This window comes from Cuculus canorus, chromosome 7, assembly GCF_017976375.1.
Source record: "Cuculus canorus isolate bCucCan1 chromosome 7, bCucCan1.pri, whole genome shotgun sequence".
In the NCBI taxonomy this organism is placed as follows: Eukaryota; Metazoa; Chordata; class Aves; order Cuculiformes; family Cuculidae; genus Cuculus; species Cuculus canorus.
In genome coordinates this window covers 12098002-12118785 of record NC_071407.1, presented here as the reverse complement: position 1 = coordinate 12118785, position 20784 = coordinate 12098002, and the positions used below count along the sequence as shown (strand labels likewise).

The following is a 20784-nucleotide window of genomic DNA, read 5'->3' as shown; positions in this document are numbered from 1 at the left end:
TACATGGAAACTCATCAGAGTGTCCAAAAACCTCAGCTGAAGTAATTTGATGGAAGATATATTTTGTAGAAAATGCCCTTTTTTTTTTTTTTGATCCAAATCAAGTTCTGTTTTTATCAAAGTACATGTGCTTATGAGAACTTTTTTCAGACTCAGTAAGAAGAAAAATATTTATTATCTATAGCCTTAGAACTGGGGGACAGGGACATTTCTCTTTGAGGTTTTAGATGGAGGGGGACGGTTCATAATATATAAGTTAAATATGTTTAAGCTTAGCTCAAAGAAATAGTTTATTGCTATTACTGGCTGTAACTGTGGTTGTTTAGGAAAACTTCTAAGTGCTTAAATTTAGTAGGACATGAGTGCGTGTTTCAAGTTTATTGGGTATTTAAGGCTAGGCTAAATGAGCGTATTTGCTGAATTGAAGTCAGTTAACAGGTGAATAGACTTCAGTCAGCAGCTACAGCCGAGATTATGCCAATTCATATAGATTCCTGATCTGACTTCTCTAGATATTGAATTGATAACCTAAATCAGTAGTAAATTTCCCCAAGAATAAAGAAAGGAAAACTTTTTTTTTTTTTTTTAATTCAAATGTGAAACTTTTTAGCAGTGAAACAGGATAGGCGGGGAGAAATTAAATTTTGATTTCCCGGTCCAGAGCCTTCTTTTTATTTTCATAGAAGCTAAATGTTCAAATATAAATTTCTTTCCTCTATTTTTTAACTAGGAGCCAAAGGTCTTAACAGAAATCAATCCATGCAATTTATTTTTAACTTCACCCTGCTTAGCTACAATTGATTTTTATCTTTGCGATCGATGGTAGAGAAAACCGTTTGGCGGGACAATGGAGCGCTCTCCAACTTGTAGAGTTTGGTCTTTGAGTCTTTTATTGAAGAAATCATTAAAAGCTTATTATGAAACTAATAGGATGAAGACGTTTAAATGATGAACACGATTACACCTGTTTCACTGGTGAATAATGCCTGCTACAGCTGATCTTCCTTGCCCCTATTTAAAATGCTGGATGGCACTCCAGTGGGAGAGATGAATCCATACAGATGAAATAAAGTGCATTCCAGGTGCTAGTTAAAAGCTTTTGTTAAAGCAAGACAGGCAGTAAGTAGTTAACTACTTTCCTATTCACTGCTGGGTGTTTTTCATCCATTTCTAGCACTGGTTCATCTTTTGTGTGCCAAGTATCAGATTTGGGACTTGAACCTATGTATCTGTTGATAAAAAAATATTGACAATTTCCTTTATTTATTTATTTATATTTATTTTGTTTCTAGGGCTTTTTGTGCTGTACTTTCTTTTATCACTGTCTCCCCTCCCCTCGTGTTGTCTGATTTATCAGCAGTATCTGCAGCTGAAGTTGTAAAGGATTACCCTGGCAGACTCATATGTTTTCTCTGAAATCCTTCACAAGGAGATATAATGTGTACAGTTATGTTCCTCTCTTAAGCTGGTTTCTGTGTGGGCAATGTGCGTTTGCAGCTCTAATGTTGCTCATGTTTTGGTGTAACCATGCACATGTTCTGCAAGAGTTGCTGCCTAAACAAATCCAGTATTTTCTCTCAAGATTACTCTGTCCTCTAGCTGTGCCATCATAGCTCTGAGGGGAAAGACAAGCGAACAGGGACTGGGCCAATATAATAAATGGTCCTTTGTCTTAACAAATTTTCAGTGCTGCTGAATTTACCAGGCAGCTTGAGGGTGCTTTGCACACAGCGACACTAATCCATATGTCTCTGCAGCATAGAGAGATGTATCTCCTGATGCTCAGGGAATTGCATATTGCTTTCATGACTGTGCAGAAGGTATGATATTAATGAAAACCACAGGGAGATAATTCAGACTAGCTGCTACCAGCTGAATACGAGTCAGCAGTGTGCCCAGGTGGCCAAGAAAGCCAATAGCATCCTGGCTTGGATCAGAAATAGTGTGGCCAATAGGACTAGGACAGCAATTTTTCCCTGGTACTTGGCACTGGTGAGGCTGCACCTCAAACATTGCATTCAGTTTTGGGGCCCTCAGTATAAGAAAGACATCAAGCTGGTGAAGCATGTCCAGAGAAGGGCAACAAAGCTGGTGAAGGGTCTGGAGCACAAGTCTGTTGAGGAGATACTGAGGGAACTGGAGTTGTTCAGTCTGGAGAAAAGGATACTGAGGGGAGACCTCATTGCCCTCTACAACCACCTGAAAAGAGGTTATAGCAAGTTGGGGTTGGTCTCTTCTCCCAAATAACAAACAATAGGATGAGAGGAAATGTCCTCAAGTTGCACCAGGGGAGGTTTAGACTGTATAGTAGGAAATACTCCTTCAAGGAAAGGGTTGCCGAGCATAGGAATAGGCTGCCTAGGGAAGTAGTTGAGTCACCATCTCTGGAGGTGTTTAAAAAAGGTGTAGATGTGGTGCCTAGGGACATGACTTAGGGGTGGAGTTGGCAGTGTTAGGTTAAGGGTTGGACTCTGATCTTAAAGGTCTTTTTGAACTTAAATAATTCTATGATTCTAAGATGCTGAGGCAGTGGAAAACCTCAGTACCATAAAATATCTGGAAGATGGTTTGTCCTGGCTATGATGGATAATCAAGAAAGAAAAGCATTACACTAGGCTTGTGCAGATATGCTCTTCCTCATCTTCTGTGTCTCTTGTGACTGACATTGCAGTGAGGTTTGGGAGAGGAAAACACAAGTTTTCAATCCTCATGCTGGCAAACCTGTGCAAGGCCTAGACAGTAGCTGGTTCTGAAGAACACTGAATTCTGTCACTGAAGGTGTGAGCATAGCAACCTGCCTGCTTAACTTGCCATCGCTTCCATATGCTTTAATCCACCATCTGGTTTAGGGAGTTTTATGACCACAAGAAGGACAAAGGGTAACTAAGGTTAAAGCAGCAAGGGATGCCAAGGAACCATATGGTGGTGGAGAAAACAGATCCAGGATGCCTTTACCATGCTCATACACTATTTGTCAACTTTTGACTTCTACCAACTCATTTTCTATTACTGGGAAGGAGGGAACTCTATGAGCAAAGGAAGCCACCCCAGCAAAAATGTGAAGGGTTTATTGAAAATAATATCAAAAGACTTACTATCAACAAGGAAGTTTAAAGTTTGGTTCTGTAATTGACTGAGTCACCATTTACTGTGCTTAAAGTGGGAGGTAAATTACAGGAATCACAAATGTCTGGACATGTCTGGTCATTGTGTTTTGATCTGTGTTATTATCATCTTCCTTTTGCTTTGAACATTATCAACAGTGTAAAAAGTAGATGACCTATTTCACTGACTGTGCAGGGAAAGTGATTGTTATCATTGTAAACCGCTGTGGCTGATGAACTATGTAGAAAAAAGCCCTCTGTTCTCTTTTAGCCTTTAGCTTGGGAAGCATCTGCTATCTGCATGCTGTCACCATTTCTCCACTGAGGCTGTGCCTCTGATATGTGGTGTTTCATTGTCAACATCAGTGCCTTTTCCTTTAGGCTTTTCGCAAGGTCTTTAAGCAGCAGGAGGCAGGTGGGGTCTTGCTTAGCCCAGGGTAATTTCAGAGATTTACTTGTTCCATGTTTATTACATCAATACCTGCCTTGCATTGGAAATGAGAGGTCTCAGCATCAGCTAGTCAGGAAGATGAGAATGAAGCCTGGTGCATTGTGGTCCACAGTTCCTGACGTCATAAGATGTCTTTACATTCCAGGACCTCAAAACTCAAAAAAGGTGGAAAAGGACACTGCCCTTCAAGAATCATATTCAATCATTGACATGAGAACTGTTTAGTGTGTTCCTAGATATGCCACAAGATTATGGAGATGAATTAATTCCATGACAGGTTTTCTACAACTTTCTGCAGCCTTGTGAACATATTTGTTGTCTGCTATGTTTTGTGTTCTCTGTCCCATTGCGGTTCAGGACATACTGAAACTTTGGAGGGTTTTTAAAGAGTTTCTGTTCTTAAATATTAATTGAAGTAAGCGAGATCAGACTTTTGTCTTGAAACAAAATGTGGAAGTATTAAAAAAAAGTAGTAGATCATGAATGGAGGGAGGAAGAAAGAACACAGGTTAGGAAAGATAGATGCATTTGATGACAAACACATTTGTTCAAAGGAATAATTTCCACTGGCCAGAAGCCCAATTAAACTCATGAAATAGAAATCCAGAAAAACAGATTAATGAGCCAGTCATTAGCAAAGGAGGAAGAAAAAGTCAAACCCAGCTAATTCTGTACTAAGCATGAAAGATGAGCTCACAGCAAATAATTGGGTGGTATTCATCAAATGTGAACTAAAAGGAGGCATTAGAGGGCAAAACACTATCATAATCTCTGGGATTTACAGTGTTGGAGAATTGGCTCATAGGAAAAGGAAAAGTTCATCAAAATAAATTAAGTTGGGCCTTCCAAAATTCATTCTCTACTAACAGTGCTTGCCAAAACTTTATTGAAGGCTTGATCATTTTTTGGAACTGTTATAACCATGGAAGTAAATCATGCAAAGATGAGGTCCTGGCTGGGAAAAGCTTTACACAAATCCTGCCAACAGAATTGTGGGTGGTTTCATATTAACTGCCTCAGACAGACCACAGACCACAAAGATTTCTATTTCTAAACCTTTGTCAGGGTGACCTAGTCCAGGTAGAGGACTGGAAGGGAGTTTAGCTAATACATAGTGAACTTGAACAGTGTTTGAATCCTTCCTTTCTGCCTTTTATATACAAACAAACAAAAAAAATCCAATTAAAAAAAAAACCTCCAGGTACCACTTTGCAGTGACACGAAGCCAAAAAACTGTGTAAAATCTTTTGAGGTGGCAGAATTGGAATACATCCTGTCTTGGCTCAGAGCGGGAATTTGATCACTGCTTGGTATTGCTATCACTCTATGTTCCTGTGATTAGCTTGAAGATTGTGAACTGTTCCCAATGTTAATTAGTCATCACAACATTTACAAAGTATGAAAATATTCATGTCTACATCTTAAAGACAAGTTGATGACCATGTCTCAGCCCATCAGAAGATGTGTATATGGAATCCAGGGTCCTTTGTATGCAGTCAGTTGACACATTTACTCGTGTCTGGACTCTCCTACAATCAGCTGGTGCTGAAATCATGAGTGCTGTAAAATGAGTTCATATGGCAGAGTGATATTCATTTGAGAATTTGAATCTTTCACTGGAGATCAGAAATATCACCAAGAGATGAGGGGATATTTACACATTCCGTGTGCTGTTTAGATAGTATGACCTAGAAGCGTGGGATCCTTTGGGTGGTATTTAATCATCTGAAAAAGAGATACAAGCACTGGTGGTGAGGCACTGCCCAGAGAGCTGGTTGATACCCCCATCGTGGAAACATTCAAGATCAGGCTGGATGGAGCTCTGAGCAACCTGATCTAGTTGAAGGTGTCTCTGCTAACTTCAGGTGGGGTTGGACTAGGTGGCCTTTGAAGATCCCTTCCAACCCAGACTATTCTATGATACTGCAAACATGAATTTTTGTATTGGAGTTGGAGTGAGCATGAGTCAACTGCATAGTCTGTTCTCTCATATGAAAACTTGATTTTTATATGAATGGGAAATATACCCTTTAGAAATAACACTCACAGCCCTTTCACTACCCTCACAGCTGGAGAGCAGGATCCCCGAAATGCTACTCTGCCACTCCAAAGTGCGCTTTACGTGATGTGAGATTCAAGTCACTTATGTTCTCTCCCTGTCTCTGCCACTGCCTTGTTTGGGGATCATAGGCAAACCGCTTTAGATTTTCCTGTCTGTGTTTCCTCTTGGCTTTAGCCATATGTTGTCTGTATAGAGTTTGCTGTGTAATTTTTCTGTCTTCTTGTATGGTGTGTGATATAATGAATAATTGTTCTTTTTCTTTTGGGAGGACTAAATGGAGCTGTGATAACTTTGCAAATAAAAATGATAAACAAGCAAGGGGAAATCTTAGTGTAGAAGCGTGTCCTATTTCTAAGCCTTTCTTTCTTTCCAGTTATTCAAACTGTCAATAGAAAAGCCTTATCTTGAGTTGATTAGATATCACATTTCATGACCAGTAATATTGTGTCCTTCAAATGATAGCTTCTCAAGGGAAGAAAGCCACTATCTAGAGGTGATGTCATTACTGAGAATATAATTGATGCTATAGCAATATTCCATGTAAGCTTATTCTGAAATATCACTGTCAGATAAAAGGAAGTATATCTAGGAGGGAATCTAGGACCTTTCTTTTAGCTTTATTGGAAACTTAAGAAGCTAACAAATGATATTCCATATAACAGAGAAGTGCTTTGTGTATTGTTTTATCTTAAAACCTGCAAGACTGGCAAATATAGGAAATTCACTGATGTAAGCCTTGTAGCCTGACCTGAAATAGTGCCAGAAAGAACATCCACAGCAAGAGTAAGTGACTAGTGACTGGCCCATATTTTCCAAATAAATCTCATTGATGTATAGAGTTTTTGTGTAGCCTTTAAAGCTTGTTCAGTCCATAAAACCACAGATTGGGATTCTGTCAGTTTTCTCCACTGCCATGATCAGAGGTAGCATGATTTCAGAGAAACCAGTTTTATAGTGATAAAGAACATGTAAGAGCTTCCAAAAGCACATTCGTTGCATTTACTATTTGCATTAGAAGGTGCTGGAGTGGATCTCTGCTATTAGTTACTATAAAAGGTTGTTGAAAGACAACCCAGGCCTCAGGAGACTTAAGGTGCTAACAGCCAAGCCTGAGAAGCAGCAGAGAAAAGAGGTATTATCTCCTCCTTAAAGGAGAAGAGCAGAAACACAAAGACTTTAAATGACTTGCCCAAAGTAGTTGTGCTGAATTCCTGTGATGAAACCAGATCATCATCTTTGTTCCACTCAAGACCTTAAAATTTATATTCACCTTCCCCTTTTTCTTGAGATGTTATAATTATGCTGGATTTGAAGCACGAGAGACAAAATGAAAAGTTCAATAGCGTGGCTTAAATAAATAATGCTCCAGCCTTCATAAGTCTGGGATTCCTTTGAAGTTATACAGAGGCTTTTAGGAGCAGGTGTGCAGGTCGTAGAAAAGATATCTGAAAAAAAAGGTTGTCAAACCTTAGAGGTGTCGGCATGGGGTTTCTTGGAAGGGTCGTCACTTGCTTTCTTTGGTCTTTCCACAGGTGACGGCTGGTGGAAGAGCAAATTACTACGTGTCCTACAAAAGGGAGCCTTTTGCACAGATTAAATTGCCCAAATACTCTCTTCCTAAGGTGAGTGTACCATTTATGAACACAGATATGTCATATCTTGAACAGCAGAGCCTGCTCAGTGGTGAAGAACCTCAGTGGAGTTCCTCTCTGGGGATCTCCATTTGTTTTGCTGCTTGAATGATCTTTCTTAAATACAGATTTGGGATCTTTCCTCCTCCCTTCCTTTGATTAGTGAGCATTCCGTGAAGAGCAGAGTTTTTTTTTTTCCTCTATAAAAAGCAAATGGGAATGAAAAAGTACCTCTGAAAATGGAGCTCGATCCAACTTCTTGACCTGTCTTCTATCAACATCTTTCCCCAGTCCTACTCCGGTCTCTATTAATGATTTCTCTGTAAGCTTGGCTGTGATACTGAGGTTCCTGGAGACTGGTTAGAATGCTGAATACTACTGCAGTCCCCATACAATGAGAGAACCACAGAGTATAGCAGCTCCATTGTACCCATACTATGTCTGGACGTTGCCAAGAAGTCATGGAGGTAGAGTTTGCTCCTGAAAGTTGTGCCTTATTGGTGCTTCGGACACACAGAATGACCATGTGATACCGCTTAGGAGATGGCTGAGATGGCCTAAGTTTAACACTGACTGGTAAAGCTGGAAGAAAGGAAAGTTAGTACAATTTGTACAACTGTGTCTGGTTTTACTCTCTTAGGCCTTGGTTTTCTACTAGATCAAACAGTGCAAACCTCAGCAGGGAGAATATCTACCTGGAATTACACTTAAATTCCATACTGTAGTCATTGTTTGGGGTTGTGTAGAATGGAAAGGACCAACCTTTCCAGTGCCTAGGCTAGATAGAATTTTATGGGTACCTTAATGGTCAACTGAAACACTTGCTCTTTGGAGCCTCAGAATGGCTGTTGAGGCTACTGCATAGAGCACCGATAATCAATAGTAATGGCCTTCCTCTTCCTTCCACAATTGAAAATTGTGATGTAATTATTGTAAGATTGGCTAGATTTGCCTTGTGGGCTGGATCTACCCTTCTGATTGCCTATGGGATACCTGCAGTCCAGCAGATATGGCGTATTTGCTTTAACTTGTACCTGAAAACTTATAGTGGTGATAAATTTGAATCTCGAACTCCCAGCGTTGCATCTCAACTTCTCCTATTTGGATTGATCACAGTTCACAATGTATTGGCACCTGCATAGCACAGATATAGTTTCTTTTGGGTTTTTTATTCAATGGTGGTGGTATGAGATTCAGAATGTCTGACCACACACCAATTTTTGGGAACCCTGCTACCATTTTTCAGGAGAAAAGCATTATTTATGCTCCAGCCTTATGGATTTGCCTTGAAAGCTGCCCCTCATTAAAAAGACAAGTGGACAGAGAGAATGACTGCTCTATGATTGTACTGCTTTATTGACTGATGCTGTCACAGGTTGCTAGTCTGTTATAAGACAGATTTGTCAGTGGCCTCAGTTTGAAACTGGTGCATAGCGTAACATCAGGGATACTTTTGTCATTTAAAAGTTGAAATTACTTTTAAGCTAAGTAGCTCGGCAAAGTCTTCTAGCCGTGTAAAGAAGGCTTGTTTATGTTGCCCTTATTCACTAGAACAGTTTTGCTTTACAGTAATAACTATCCTTTTGGCTGTAGATTAATTAACTCTGGTAGAGTTGTACATATGTGAGGCTGGCAATAGGGTAATGCAATATTTCCACTGCAACTGGTCAAAACAGATTGAAGTTATTGGGTGTTTTCCTTTATTTTTGGACTACTGGAATAGATTTGGTATGTACTTAATTTTTGAGCTCTTGAGCAAGAGCAAACTTACTGATTTAGTCTTCCTTCATTGAGGGAAATAGCACATCTCCCACTGATTGCGCTCCCTGGGACAGAATTAGGCACTCAAATGTTAATCTCCCCATCCCATGCTGATAGTGATGCTCAGTCTATTAGAAATAGCCCCATCTAATCAATCCCAACTTTTCATCTAGATACCTCACACAGAAGATTAAGTTACCACCTAGGCAGTATGGGGATATTGAGCTGATCTTCCCTCAGATTTTCTTCCCCAAAATCAGGTCACTCTATCCTTTGGGAGACTTCCAGAATTATAGTTTCTTGATGCAGAAACGCTGCAAGGAATTAATCAAGGCTTCTTGGCACCGTGGGGAAATTTTAAATAGATACAAATAGATAAATAGTCCCACATAACCACAGTGATTTTTGCTTCTAGTTGAACCAGTGTTAGTTTGTTCAACAGTGGTGGCAAGGATGAAGTACTCATCACCATCCTAGAAATAATTTCCATAAACCTGCTTTAACAGACTACTGAGAAAACACACTGTCAAATCTCTTTGATGTTAAAACTGAAAGGGGAAACCCTTGCTGGACCTTCATATTTTGGTCAGCAGCAAGAATCCAACAAAAGTTAGTGGGTGGATTATTGGGTAGCCTGTATATAGGGGGATAATAGATCTCAGATGAACTCTCAATAGAAAAGTATGTTATTAAAAATCACTACCAGCATTAGCTCAAACTGATCCCTATACCTCAGCCTCAAATAAAGTTTTTTTTGTTTAAACTGGTTCTTTACCAGTTGGAAGCACAAGCCCATTAGTTCAGCATGTGGATGGAAATTGCCCGTGCTTTTAGCCCGATGCTACACCATGCTTAGTGACTGTGAGGACTCTAGGCTCTAAGGTTGTGAATCTTCCATGAGTGATGAAACTGACTTTCAAATTTATAAATAAAAAATGAATCTGGATGAAATTCCTTGGAGCTACCAAAAGTGAAGAAAGCAAAACCCCTTTGCCCAGCTGGTGATCATTAAAAAAATGAAATGCAGAAAAGTCACAATGGTGGTAATTTATTGGCTTGCTCTAACAGAAAATTGTTTAACACACCTATAATTCATGCTCCTTCTCCATTCTTTCATAAGTCATGGTAATTACTACATGTCCCAAAGGGCAATGAAATACAGAGATCCTCAGTAATAGGCCTTTTGTCTTCTTTAAACAGGACATGCATATTATCAGCACAGATGAGAATCAGGTGTTTGCAGCTGTTCAAGAGTGGAACCAGAACGATACGTACAATCTGTATATCTCAGACACCCGCGGGGTGTACTTCACCCTGGCCTTGGAAAACGTGAAAAGCAGCCGAGGACTGGAGGGGAATGTCATCATTGACCTTTATAAGGTATGTAGTAAAGGTTACCCTACGAAGAACAGCAACTGCTTGCTAGTTCAAGCAAGAGTGAATCTCTTAGCAGCCTTCCAATATCTTCATTTGTTTTGCAATCAGCCCAGAGGCATTTACTGGATTTGGTTCTGAGAAAACTCATGTGGGAATAGGTGCACTGCATTCTGCTATAGGTGAGAAAACTGATTGCTTTCAAGTCAATGACTGGTTAGCTATGTGACATTTCTGAAAGGAAAAGCCATTATACTTCTCATCCTAATACAGGTGTCTAGAGAAGGACTCAAAATACCATTTTTCCCCTTGGACATCTAGAGACAATTGCTTGCAGGAAGTTGTAGATTCCACCTTTATGAGCACTGAGCATGTATGATTCATAAGCAAAAGTTTCTAGGTGCCATTTGCTCAGCGGTAACAGCTGGATAACTTACCCTGAAACCTCTTCGATTTTTATTCTTCTGCCAGGTCTTTCAGCCTTGGCCAACAACAGACCATTCAGAGCAGCTGTTCCAGTTTCTGTTTTTTTCAGAACATTCTAGTTTGGGTGTGTCATAACTCGTTGGATGGAGTATCTGCTGAGTATCAGGGCTCAGTGCTTTGCCAGCAATAAACAACTAATTGGTAATACTTATAGTAATTAACTAATAATAAGTAGTAATTTATAAATACTAAGTAATTGCAGACTGATTTGGAGAAGTTCCGTTGTTACATGGAGAAATATGTTTGCAGTTACATACAGAAGCTAGGATTATACATTTATTTATTTCATCCAGAATACTGCTGGTTTAATACAGTCAATCTGGTTGTAAAAATCCAGGTGGCTTAAGGCAAAGAGAGCAAACTCAAAAATAATGCATGGATCAGTATAAAGGATGGGATTTACATTTTATTTTCATCTATTTAAATATACTTCATTGCCTCTGAAAAAAGATTTATTTCTTTATTGTGATGAACCAAATAAAATAAACAGGCATCATCTCCCATTCCTTGGCAAGCTCTGTGTTCCCCAACCATGTATCAGACTCTTTACTGATAAATGTTGATAGCGTTTTTCACAGAAGGCAGTGTTACTCAGGGGGCTTCAGAGTAGGATTTGCATCCTGGCTGTTGCCAGGAAGTTTTGGATTTGCAGCAAGTTCCTTCTTCCAGTCTCACTTTCACAGCTGTGCAACAGAGACCAGACTCAACACAAAATCTTTCTGTGGACATTTTGACAGAACCATATTCTGCTGGAATGGGTTCTGCTGTCAAAAATCAAAACATTTGGAACAACTGGATTGATTTTGACAGAATTTGGGAGTGGAAGGAAAGTGAAGAAATCAAGTTTGCAAAACATCAGTGTTTCAGCACATTTAGGACTTCCATATTTTTTGTAAAACTGAAAAGACTAAAAGGAAAAAGATCTCGGGCTGCTTCTGGTGTGATCTGCTGTCTTCCATGTTATAGAATTCTGGGGAGGGAGTGGGGCAGACCATATTCTCAGGCTTACAGAGGTCATGTGTGACATGATGCATGCTGTACCTTCAAGCCCATCATCAGCCTGTCTGCAAAGACTCAAGGAAATCCAAAAGTGGGCTGTTTCCTAAGAATTTGCTCTGTGAACATGCTTGGTTTTTAATTCCAGAAAGAGGAAGGCACAAGGTCTTTAATCTGTGCAGGCATCATCGAGATGTACTTGTAATGCATTCGCAGTCTTTGAAGGCTGGGTTGAGATGACTTTATTGCTTTCTCAGAGACCTTCTGCTCAAATGGGCCTTGCTTTTGGCCTGTTCTTCCAATGTAGTTTTCATCTCTCTCCATTTTTCCTAGGTAGCAGGGATCAAAGGCATATTCCTGGCAAACAAGAAGATAGATGACCAAATCAAGACTTTCATTACCTACAACAAGGGCAGAGACTGGCGTTTACTGGAGGCACCAGACACCAATCTAAGAGGGGAGCCTGTAGTTTGCCCGCTGGTGAGTGGTAGACCTTCTCCGAAGCACAACTGACTGTTGTTGTTCAGAGCTGCTTAGTTAAGTCTCTGGGTTAACAGAACTTCCAGTGAAGGTAGGTCGGAGGGACTCTTGCCAGTCAGAGAATTGCGAAGTCCAGCTGCTCCAAAATAGGGCTCAGTTTACAGACAAGAACTTCAGATTTGGCTTCCTGATATAATTCAACAACAGTGAACAACCATTTTACAACAGGCTGTAGCCCCCATGTTTCAAAGGTGTAGTAGTTCTCTGGAGTTTCACTGGTTAATATCTCTCCCTGTCTTTTTCCCCTTGACCTGCTGGATGTTAAGCAAGTTAAGTAGATTTCTTTTTTTTGTAGGTTCATAGGGTTTAAGGGAAAATTCTGACCATTTGTCATAGTTTAGCCCCACTCAGCTAAATTTCGGCAGCTAAAACTGTGCAGTTGAGTCTCCAAAATCCTTCCCTCAAACACCCTGCGGGAAAAGGGAAGAGGGAGAGGAGAGGAAGAAGACCTGCATGTTGGAAACTGAAACTACAGCTTTAATAAAATGATGATGATCATGATGATCATGATAATAATGTAAAAGAATATATACAAATATATGATATCATGCCCACACCCCTTGACTATATGCCACCACAAATGCTGCAGAGCAGAAACAAGGAAATGGGTCCATGGCTAGGAAGGAGCTGGACTCAGGAAATGCATTCAGGAACACATGGATCTGGGATCAGGAACAACCAGGCAGACGAAGTCCTCACTGGACGTTGGCCATCACAGAAGAGAGCGAGACCCTCGTGATGTCTCAAGTTTATACTAAGTATGACATTCATGAGTTGGGATACTCTGCTCCTCACTTTAGGGTCACCTGCCCAATTCACCCCTCCTCGCAGGTGCAGCCCCTTTTTCCGCCAGCTTGAGGATGGCCTCTGCCTAAGTATAAGCCTTTTTGCATACCCATGCCCTGTGTTATCACTTTTAGAGAAGAACACTGTCTCAAAATTATGCAGTTAGTTTTCAGAGAATGAAGTTACTTGCGGCAACTGAGTTAGTTACAAAACTGACTAATTTAGCTCAAGCCACAACACTATCTTTCTTTACATTTTTTGGGGAACTTAAGTCAAAATAAGAAACCTTCTGGGAAAAGTGCTGTAGCTCAGATTGTTGATGAAAACAAATGTAGATGTGCTTGTTCATAATGCAGTATTCCTACTTTTCTTGTTCTCAGCTACTTTTATGGTGCTTATTCAGAAAATGAACATATGCTGCTATTTGTGACAGTGCTAAGAACAGAGAGGTCATTTTAAATGGTCTTTAAGGTCCCTTCCAACCCAAACCATTCACCATTCTATGATCTGTGTGCAGTTGTGAAGGGTTCCTATGTTATTTAACTTGCTGCATATTAAAGCTTCCGCCTTTTGGTTGTTTCCTGTCAACAGCCCTTTTGCTCCTTACACTTACATCTGCAACTCTCAGAGAATCCGTATACTTCGGGAAGCATTTCCAGCAAAGAGACAGCTCCTGGGCTGCTGGTGGCAACTGGTAAGAACAAAAGTACTTCTCACCTTTCACTCATGCCTTGCTGGGATCCTGGCAGTATACGAGATGCTTTCTGTTGGTGTAAAAGCTTTTGCTCTGTTTCAGCGAGATAATTCACAGATCTTCCTATGCATATCCAAGTGAAGTCATTGCTCCTGGCAGGTCATTCTTACTAGATAGATGCTTAGGAGCAAGCTCTAGTCATGATCAGGTTAATTCACATTAACTCCCTTTTGCTATGGGCAAGGAGAAGGCATGTGGCCCCAACTTCAAAAAAGATAATGCTTGTTGGATATCTGTTGCTCTGCAATAATCTGTATGCAGGTCTAAGCCCACACTTGCAAGGAATCATTACCAACTGGCATTAGTAACTCTTCTCACTTGATCGTTACATTAACTAAGGCAGGTGTCTACCTATTTGCTGGAGTTACCATGAATAAGAATGGGCTATGCTCCTGAAAGATGTAAATACATTTCACCCTTTGAGTAGCAAGCACAGAGTAATCACAAAGCCTGTTGGGTGAAGCCTGGACTTCATGAGTGTTTGTCTTGTGCATGACACCTGCTTGCAACACTGCATTGCTCCAAGACTTGCAGCACTTCATCAACATTGTGTGGGTTATTGTAATTGCTGGTTTGCAAGACAGTGTTTTGGCAGGTCGTGTTGTTTTAATGGTGACCTAATACAATGCTTCATGCTGGCAGTGGCTGACCCACTGTAATTAATCTGACAACACTTACAGCCTCTGTGTGCTCACAGCATACAACCTAATCAGGATGGATGGAGCTACCAACCACACCCAGAACTCCCACAGTTCTGTTATCTCTTTTATCTTGTACAGCCTAGCAGTGGCTTTTAAGTGTCGTGGTAGCATATTGCCTGTATGAATTTACACTGTTTCTTCCAGATATTTCCATCATCATGTCCTTCTGTGCTTCCATGTGTCTCCCAGACTAAGCCAGAGCCGGAAAGACAGGTTCCCTTCATGACATTTGTATCTAAACAAGGGAAACATCATGTGATTTCCAGCTCACTGATTCAGGCCAAACAGTGTGAGATAATTTAGTTTAAACGTCCAGATCTTCCTATGCATATCCAAGTGGAGTCATCGCTCCTGGCAGGTCATTCTTACTAGATAGATGCTTAGGAGCAAGCCCTAGTCATGATGCTGTGGTTGCAGAGCCTTTTTTCTTTAACCTTTTAGAAAGCAAATAGAGGCAGCAGGACAGTGAGATTCTCAGCATTGATCTAAATTGTTTGTAAATGAGGTTCTTTCAAGCTGCCAGTGCATGGGATGAATGCTTTCCCAGTCTAACAATTAACCTTTAAAAGGCAGAATATAATTCCTGCCTTACTGCTTTGTACAATAAAAAGCTTAACCTATTGGGAATATACACATCTGTTTCCACGAACTGATTTCACAACAACAGGAACGTCTCACCATTTTGGTGATAGTGTTCCATGACAAGCATTGCAACTTACTGTCATGGGCATTGTCTGCTCAAACTGTATCTTACTCTTTGATTTACAGTGTTACATTTCTGGCAGAGATGGGCTACCTGAATTCCTGAAATGTAGGCAGAGATAAGGTTCTTGCACTTGGAGAAATTATGTTTTAGTATCTAACTCTAGAGATGCCAAATCCTCTTTGCTTGTTTGGGAGTTCATTGCATTTGTTGGGATTTGGATCCAGTAGCTCCTAGATGGGATGAATGAAGAAAAGAATGGAAGAGTTTTGCACAGAAAAACAGACAGATAGAAGCGATAGCAACAGTCTCATGGTTTTTACTCTCTTGCCTTGCCATAAGCTGGAAATCTCTGTTTGGAAAGTTGGGTTTCCAATTTTGTTATTTAAAATATGATGATATGAAACTTACGGTTCTGCTTTTAAGTCAATTTCTAATCCTTGAAGTCCAACTCGTGATAAGACACTGATCCAAACAAGCCTTTGGACTGACACAGTACGTTTATCCTCATGAACCTGGATGTCCCTATAAACTGTCCTTCTACATGGTTGCCCACATCAGGTTTTTCTTGTACCTTAATCTAAAGTAGTTGGTCACTTTCTCTGGTGTCAGGTAAGAAGATGAGGTAGATGGACAGTGTGACATTTCCTACATCCTGAGCACTGACAGAAAAACATTTCTTGAATTGTCCTGCCTCCTTGAGCCAGAAATTTTATTTTTTGAAACAGCAAGCGTTGTCACAACAATGTGGCTAGTTGGATTCCGTGATGGTGACAGGAATGCGTCAACCCACATCTGGATTTTAATTTGTCATTTTTCAGTATTAAATGTCAGAAAGTCAATTAACATTTTCATTATTGTGTTTTTATTATGCTCTTGTTGGTGGTGTAGATATGTAAGAGTGCAACCTCTGCCTTTGCTATTTTTGAAGAAAAAATATTAGTTCTCCCTTCCTTCCGTGGAAACTACAACTATATATGGTTGAAGCTGATGTTTAAGCTTTTCTTTGCATTGCTTTAATGTGTGACACATCCATTCCCTAACGCATGATGAAGGCAGATTAGTTTACCCTATAAGGCTGTCAGGAGAACAGTTTCCATCATAATGGAAATTACAAGATTAAAATTAAGAATTGTACAAAGTAACCAGTAAGTTTAAACTTATAATTCAAGCCAGATAGGTCAATGAGAACAATCAACCTTGTCTAGAATGCTGCTCAGTCTGGTTTCTACCTTTCTGCTGCAGAGTCATTTGAACCGTTTCTGTCCTGAGGTGTGGTTCATACCTAAAAGCCCAAACATTTCCTTCAAGTGGAACTTATATTTCATTATATTGTGGTCCTCATGAATTACAAACAATTAGGAAACCTTGGAAGAAACTTTATTTATTTTACTGCAGGTTCTGAGGTCAGTTACGTGTTTGAGCACTTTGACAGAATCTTGAGAAGAGTTTCTAGCACCATAATGTTGGGCTTTGGTGGGGTCTGGGTTTCACCTTTAAACTCAGCTTCCCTTTGGATACTCTACTTTACACGAAAAGTAGAGCCAGAGGTCGTTATCTTACCCTTAACAAAGACCATCAGATCACAGAGGTGCAACTCACCAGCCATAGCACAAAGACCACAAGTTCAGAGAAAAATGTGTATGGAATGAAATATCTGGCAGCCGGGAGTGACGGCCACTATTCTGATCATTTGTGTGCACTAAATGGGCATAGGGCTTCATGTGAGATATTTCAAGTCTGTAGGTCCTTGTCTAGAACAAGCCTGCCTTCAGTGGCTAGCAAATATGGGCAATACTATCTGTTGGGAAAATGAGCTGATAATACTGTTTCTCCCCAGTGTCAAATTTCAAACGGAACAGCTCTTGTAAATGAAACTTGCCACCTGACAATGGTGTTGTTTGTAGATCACAATAAAATCAAGAACAACAAAGCAGTCAGGCCATGTACTTTTGTTTTCCTGTAAAAATGCAGTTCTGTGTTCATCCGTACAAGAATATCTGACACTTGCTTGTCTTGCAGGCAATATTGGCTCTGAGCTTTCCTACAATGATGTTGGTGTATTCATCTCTTCTGATGGTGGAAATTCCTGGAGACAGGTATGTTTTGCAGAGCAAAGGAAAGCCTGGAGCCTTTTGCTACTGTGGTTGTTCTGAGTCTTACATTCCTGTGGAGCGCTCATGCAGTACTTGATTTGTTTGCAGATCTTCGAGGAGGAATACAATGTGTGGTTTCTGGACTGGGGAGGGGCACTAGTAGCCATGAAACACACGTCAGTGCCCATCCGGCACATGTGGTAAGGAAACTTGTTCCTTTGAGGTTTCCTTATAGGTGTGAGCTTGCATCTCCTGGTCAACATCTGCTAGTGTCTACAAAATGAGATAATTCTTATCTGCATTTTACTATCACTTTGGTTTTGTTGATTAATATAATGATTATTGTACCATTTTATAAATATAACGGCTATGCGTAGTAACACACATATATGGATTACTCTTTTCACTATTTGGCTTCGTGTGGGGTTTCGTTCCCACAGGCACATATATACTAAGAACTCTCGGGTATTTCTGAGATCGTGTCCCCCCTCACTTCTGCTTTTTGTTTGTAGAATTTAGTATTAAACTAGTAAGACAGATAAAAGGAGACAATGGAGAGGGCAGTAGGTGTTGAGAAGGACCATAGAGTTAATGTCACTGTCTTCTATAGGATTCCGCTGTCAATTTCCAGAGATACAGTGGTGATAACTGAATAGAGTTGGAGGTGGAATAGAGCAAAAAGATTTCTCAATTGAAGATACTATTTTGCTATAAATATGTTATAACTATCTAAGCGCTAAAGATAATGATCAAAATTATTCTCTCCTTAGTCTTTGCCACTCTCACTCATGCACCACCTAAGCAATGGAGAGGCATTTTGAAGTACAGAACTTACCTTATTTACAGAAAATACGTGTATTAACAGCACCTTTAGTCTCTAGCCTTGAGTGAAAGAGGGGCATGGCTAATGGACTGACCTACCCTACTGATAATGTTGTTTAGAAGTGAATTAGTTCGAAATAGCCTTCAGAGACAAGTTTTGTTGTCCTGTGTGCAAGATTGAATCGTCTCTCAGCTTGATGGTGCTAAGCAGGTGTCTATCTTATGCTCTTTATGCAGAACAGGAAATGTGGCCTTCAGTCAAACAGAAAAAGAAAGCAATAGTGTTTGGCAGCAGTTATGAGGTGTTAATGTCTTCTTTATCTCAGTCATTATTGTTCAATATCCTTCAGTTAAATTACTGTCATTCAGAAGCTGGAGACCCCAAGACTTTTTCAATATGAATAGCTTCTGGACTTTATATTTCTGAGCTGACGGATAACTCTGGGATGACTGAATCATAGATTTCTATTAAAGTTGAAATATGTTGCATTTCAGCAATTTCTTTACTGTCTAAACTAAAGAAATGACTGCTTTAGTTTTGGTGTGATAGTGGATTGTTAGCCATAGGATGTATTGGCTCGTCTTCCTAAGGCTTTCTAATTTTTCTAGCATCTTCTTGAGAAAGGGGGAAGAACTGTTCTCTAAGAGGTCTGTGCCTCCATGTGGGATTACAGCAACTCATTATATCCAAAATGAGGGCTATGATTTTTCTCTTGCTTTTCCATATTCAGCAAACAGGATGTTTGTTTTATCATAGACAAACTTGTTGCATTCATAACATAATATTTGTCTGTACTGAGTTAGGGCCAGGGCCTGGTCTAGACCCTGCATCCTCTTGCCAACAAGTTCCATAACTGCACGTGTAGAGGAGCGTATTAGCAAGGCTGGTCCATAATGATGCTTCCAGCAGACTCTAGCTTACTGTCTGTGTTTAGAATGTATCGTGTGACTAGAAATGTTTGCCTTTGATGGGTAACTCAGTAGTCGTGCCTATACCTGAAGTGTTTACAGGAAAGAGGACATCAAGACCATGTCCAAGTAGTCCTGGAGTGTATCAAGTGTGACATTGCTAGCCAGTTGAGAGAGGTAATTGTCCTGCTGTACTCTGTGGTGATGCAGCCCAACCTTGAGTATTGTGTGTCATTTTGGGTGCCACAGTTTAAAAAGGATGTAAAGCTTCTGGATAGTGTCCAGAGGAGGGCCACGAAGTTGGTGAAGGGTTTAGAGGGGAAGCCATTCCTTGGTCTGTTCTGCCTGGAGAAGAAGAGACGGAGGGAAGACCTTGTTGCAGGTTACTGCTTTCTCACAAGGGGAGGAGAAGGAGTAGGCACTGATCTCTTCTCTCTGGCAACCAATGATAGGACCCAACGGAATGGCAGGAAGATGTGCCAGGGTTGGTTTAGGTTGGATATTAGGAAGAGGTTCTTCACCCAGAGGCTGTGGAGGAGCACTGGAACAGCTCTCCAGGGAAGTAGTCATGGCACCAAGCCTGACAATATTCAAGAACCATTTGGACAATGCCCTCAGATACATGGTTTGAATGTTGGGGTTGTCCTGTGCAGGGACAAGAGCTGGACTTGATGACCCTTGCTGGTCCTTTCCAACTCAGGACATTCTATGATTCTGTGAAGTATGAGGCCAGAAAGGAGGAGTGTGCTTAGCCAAGGGTAGGTGTCACCAGCAGTAGGTACACCAGGCTCTGGCAAGTTGAGTTGGAAGAGTGAAAGGCGAGTCACTTACTGAAGAAGCGAGAATCATGTATTAATGATTTATAAGTGTAGTGTTCAACCCAGGTACAACTGTTTTAATTGTGTCTCACCTTGTGAAGGCTCTTTAGACATAAAAACCACATTATACACAAGTGCCTGGACTTAGATGTTGGGAAAGTTTTCTCACAGGTTGACTTTACATAGGAGCTGAGAACCTAGTTCATCTTTGTCTGCTTTGCAAAGATTCCTCTCAGATGTTCTCCCTCTCCACGAAGTCTCATGAAATGACATGTGCAGAGCTGTAAGTGCTCTACCCTCTCTGTTAAGCGAGTAGTGATTTAAAGCTGTTATCAATAAACTCCACCAGGTTTCCTCCAAAATTGTTCCCTTAGGGACTTTTGAATTTGTTTCATATTGCCTCAGTAGGTATCTGTTTTATGGGCAGGCGTGGAATAGTTTAAAGAGTACATATATATCTATTAGTTCTCAGGCTGAGACATTGTACAATAAGTTTTATCCTAGGGGAAAGAGGGGTGGGTAATTGAAAAGCCGAGAGAACTTTAGCTAAGTTAATGAAGCATGCTGTTCCTCAGAAATTGGAATGCTATTTAGATAGATAAGCATGCAAGCAGAACAGCATACAAATGCACAGGTGTGCGGGAAGATACATACATTTAAATAAATAGATTTGGGGCAGATAAGCTTTTTGTAAGCTGTTGTACTTCCAGCTTTCTGTCTTTGGCCTATAGTCGTCTTCCTATTCTGGCAGATGTACATTGTGAGTCACGTGAAATTGTTTTGCTACGTG

General features: G+C 40.4%; 1 protein-coding gene across 1 annotated transcript in view; it reads left to right on the top strand.

The window, feature by feature from the left end:
• The window catches only part of SORCS3 (sortilin related VPS10 domain containing receptor 3), a 294771-nt gene that overhangs the window by 217106 nt on the left and 56881 nt on the right, over window positions 1-20784 (top strand). Inside the window, exons 8-13 of the mRNA XM_009555685.2 lie at window positions 7150-7239; window positions 10210-10389; window positions 12199-12345; window positions 13783-13885; window positions 17372-17448; window positions 17554-17645. Coding sequence (XP_009553980.2) covers window positions 7150-7239; window positions 10210-10389; window positions 12199-12345; window positions 13783-13885; window positions 17372-17448; window positions 17554-17645 — 689 coding nt within the window. The remainder of the gene's footprint in view (window positions 1-7149; window positions 7240-10209; window positions 10390-12198; window positions 12346-13782; window positions 13886-17371; window positions 17449-17553; window positions 17646-20784) is intronic.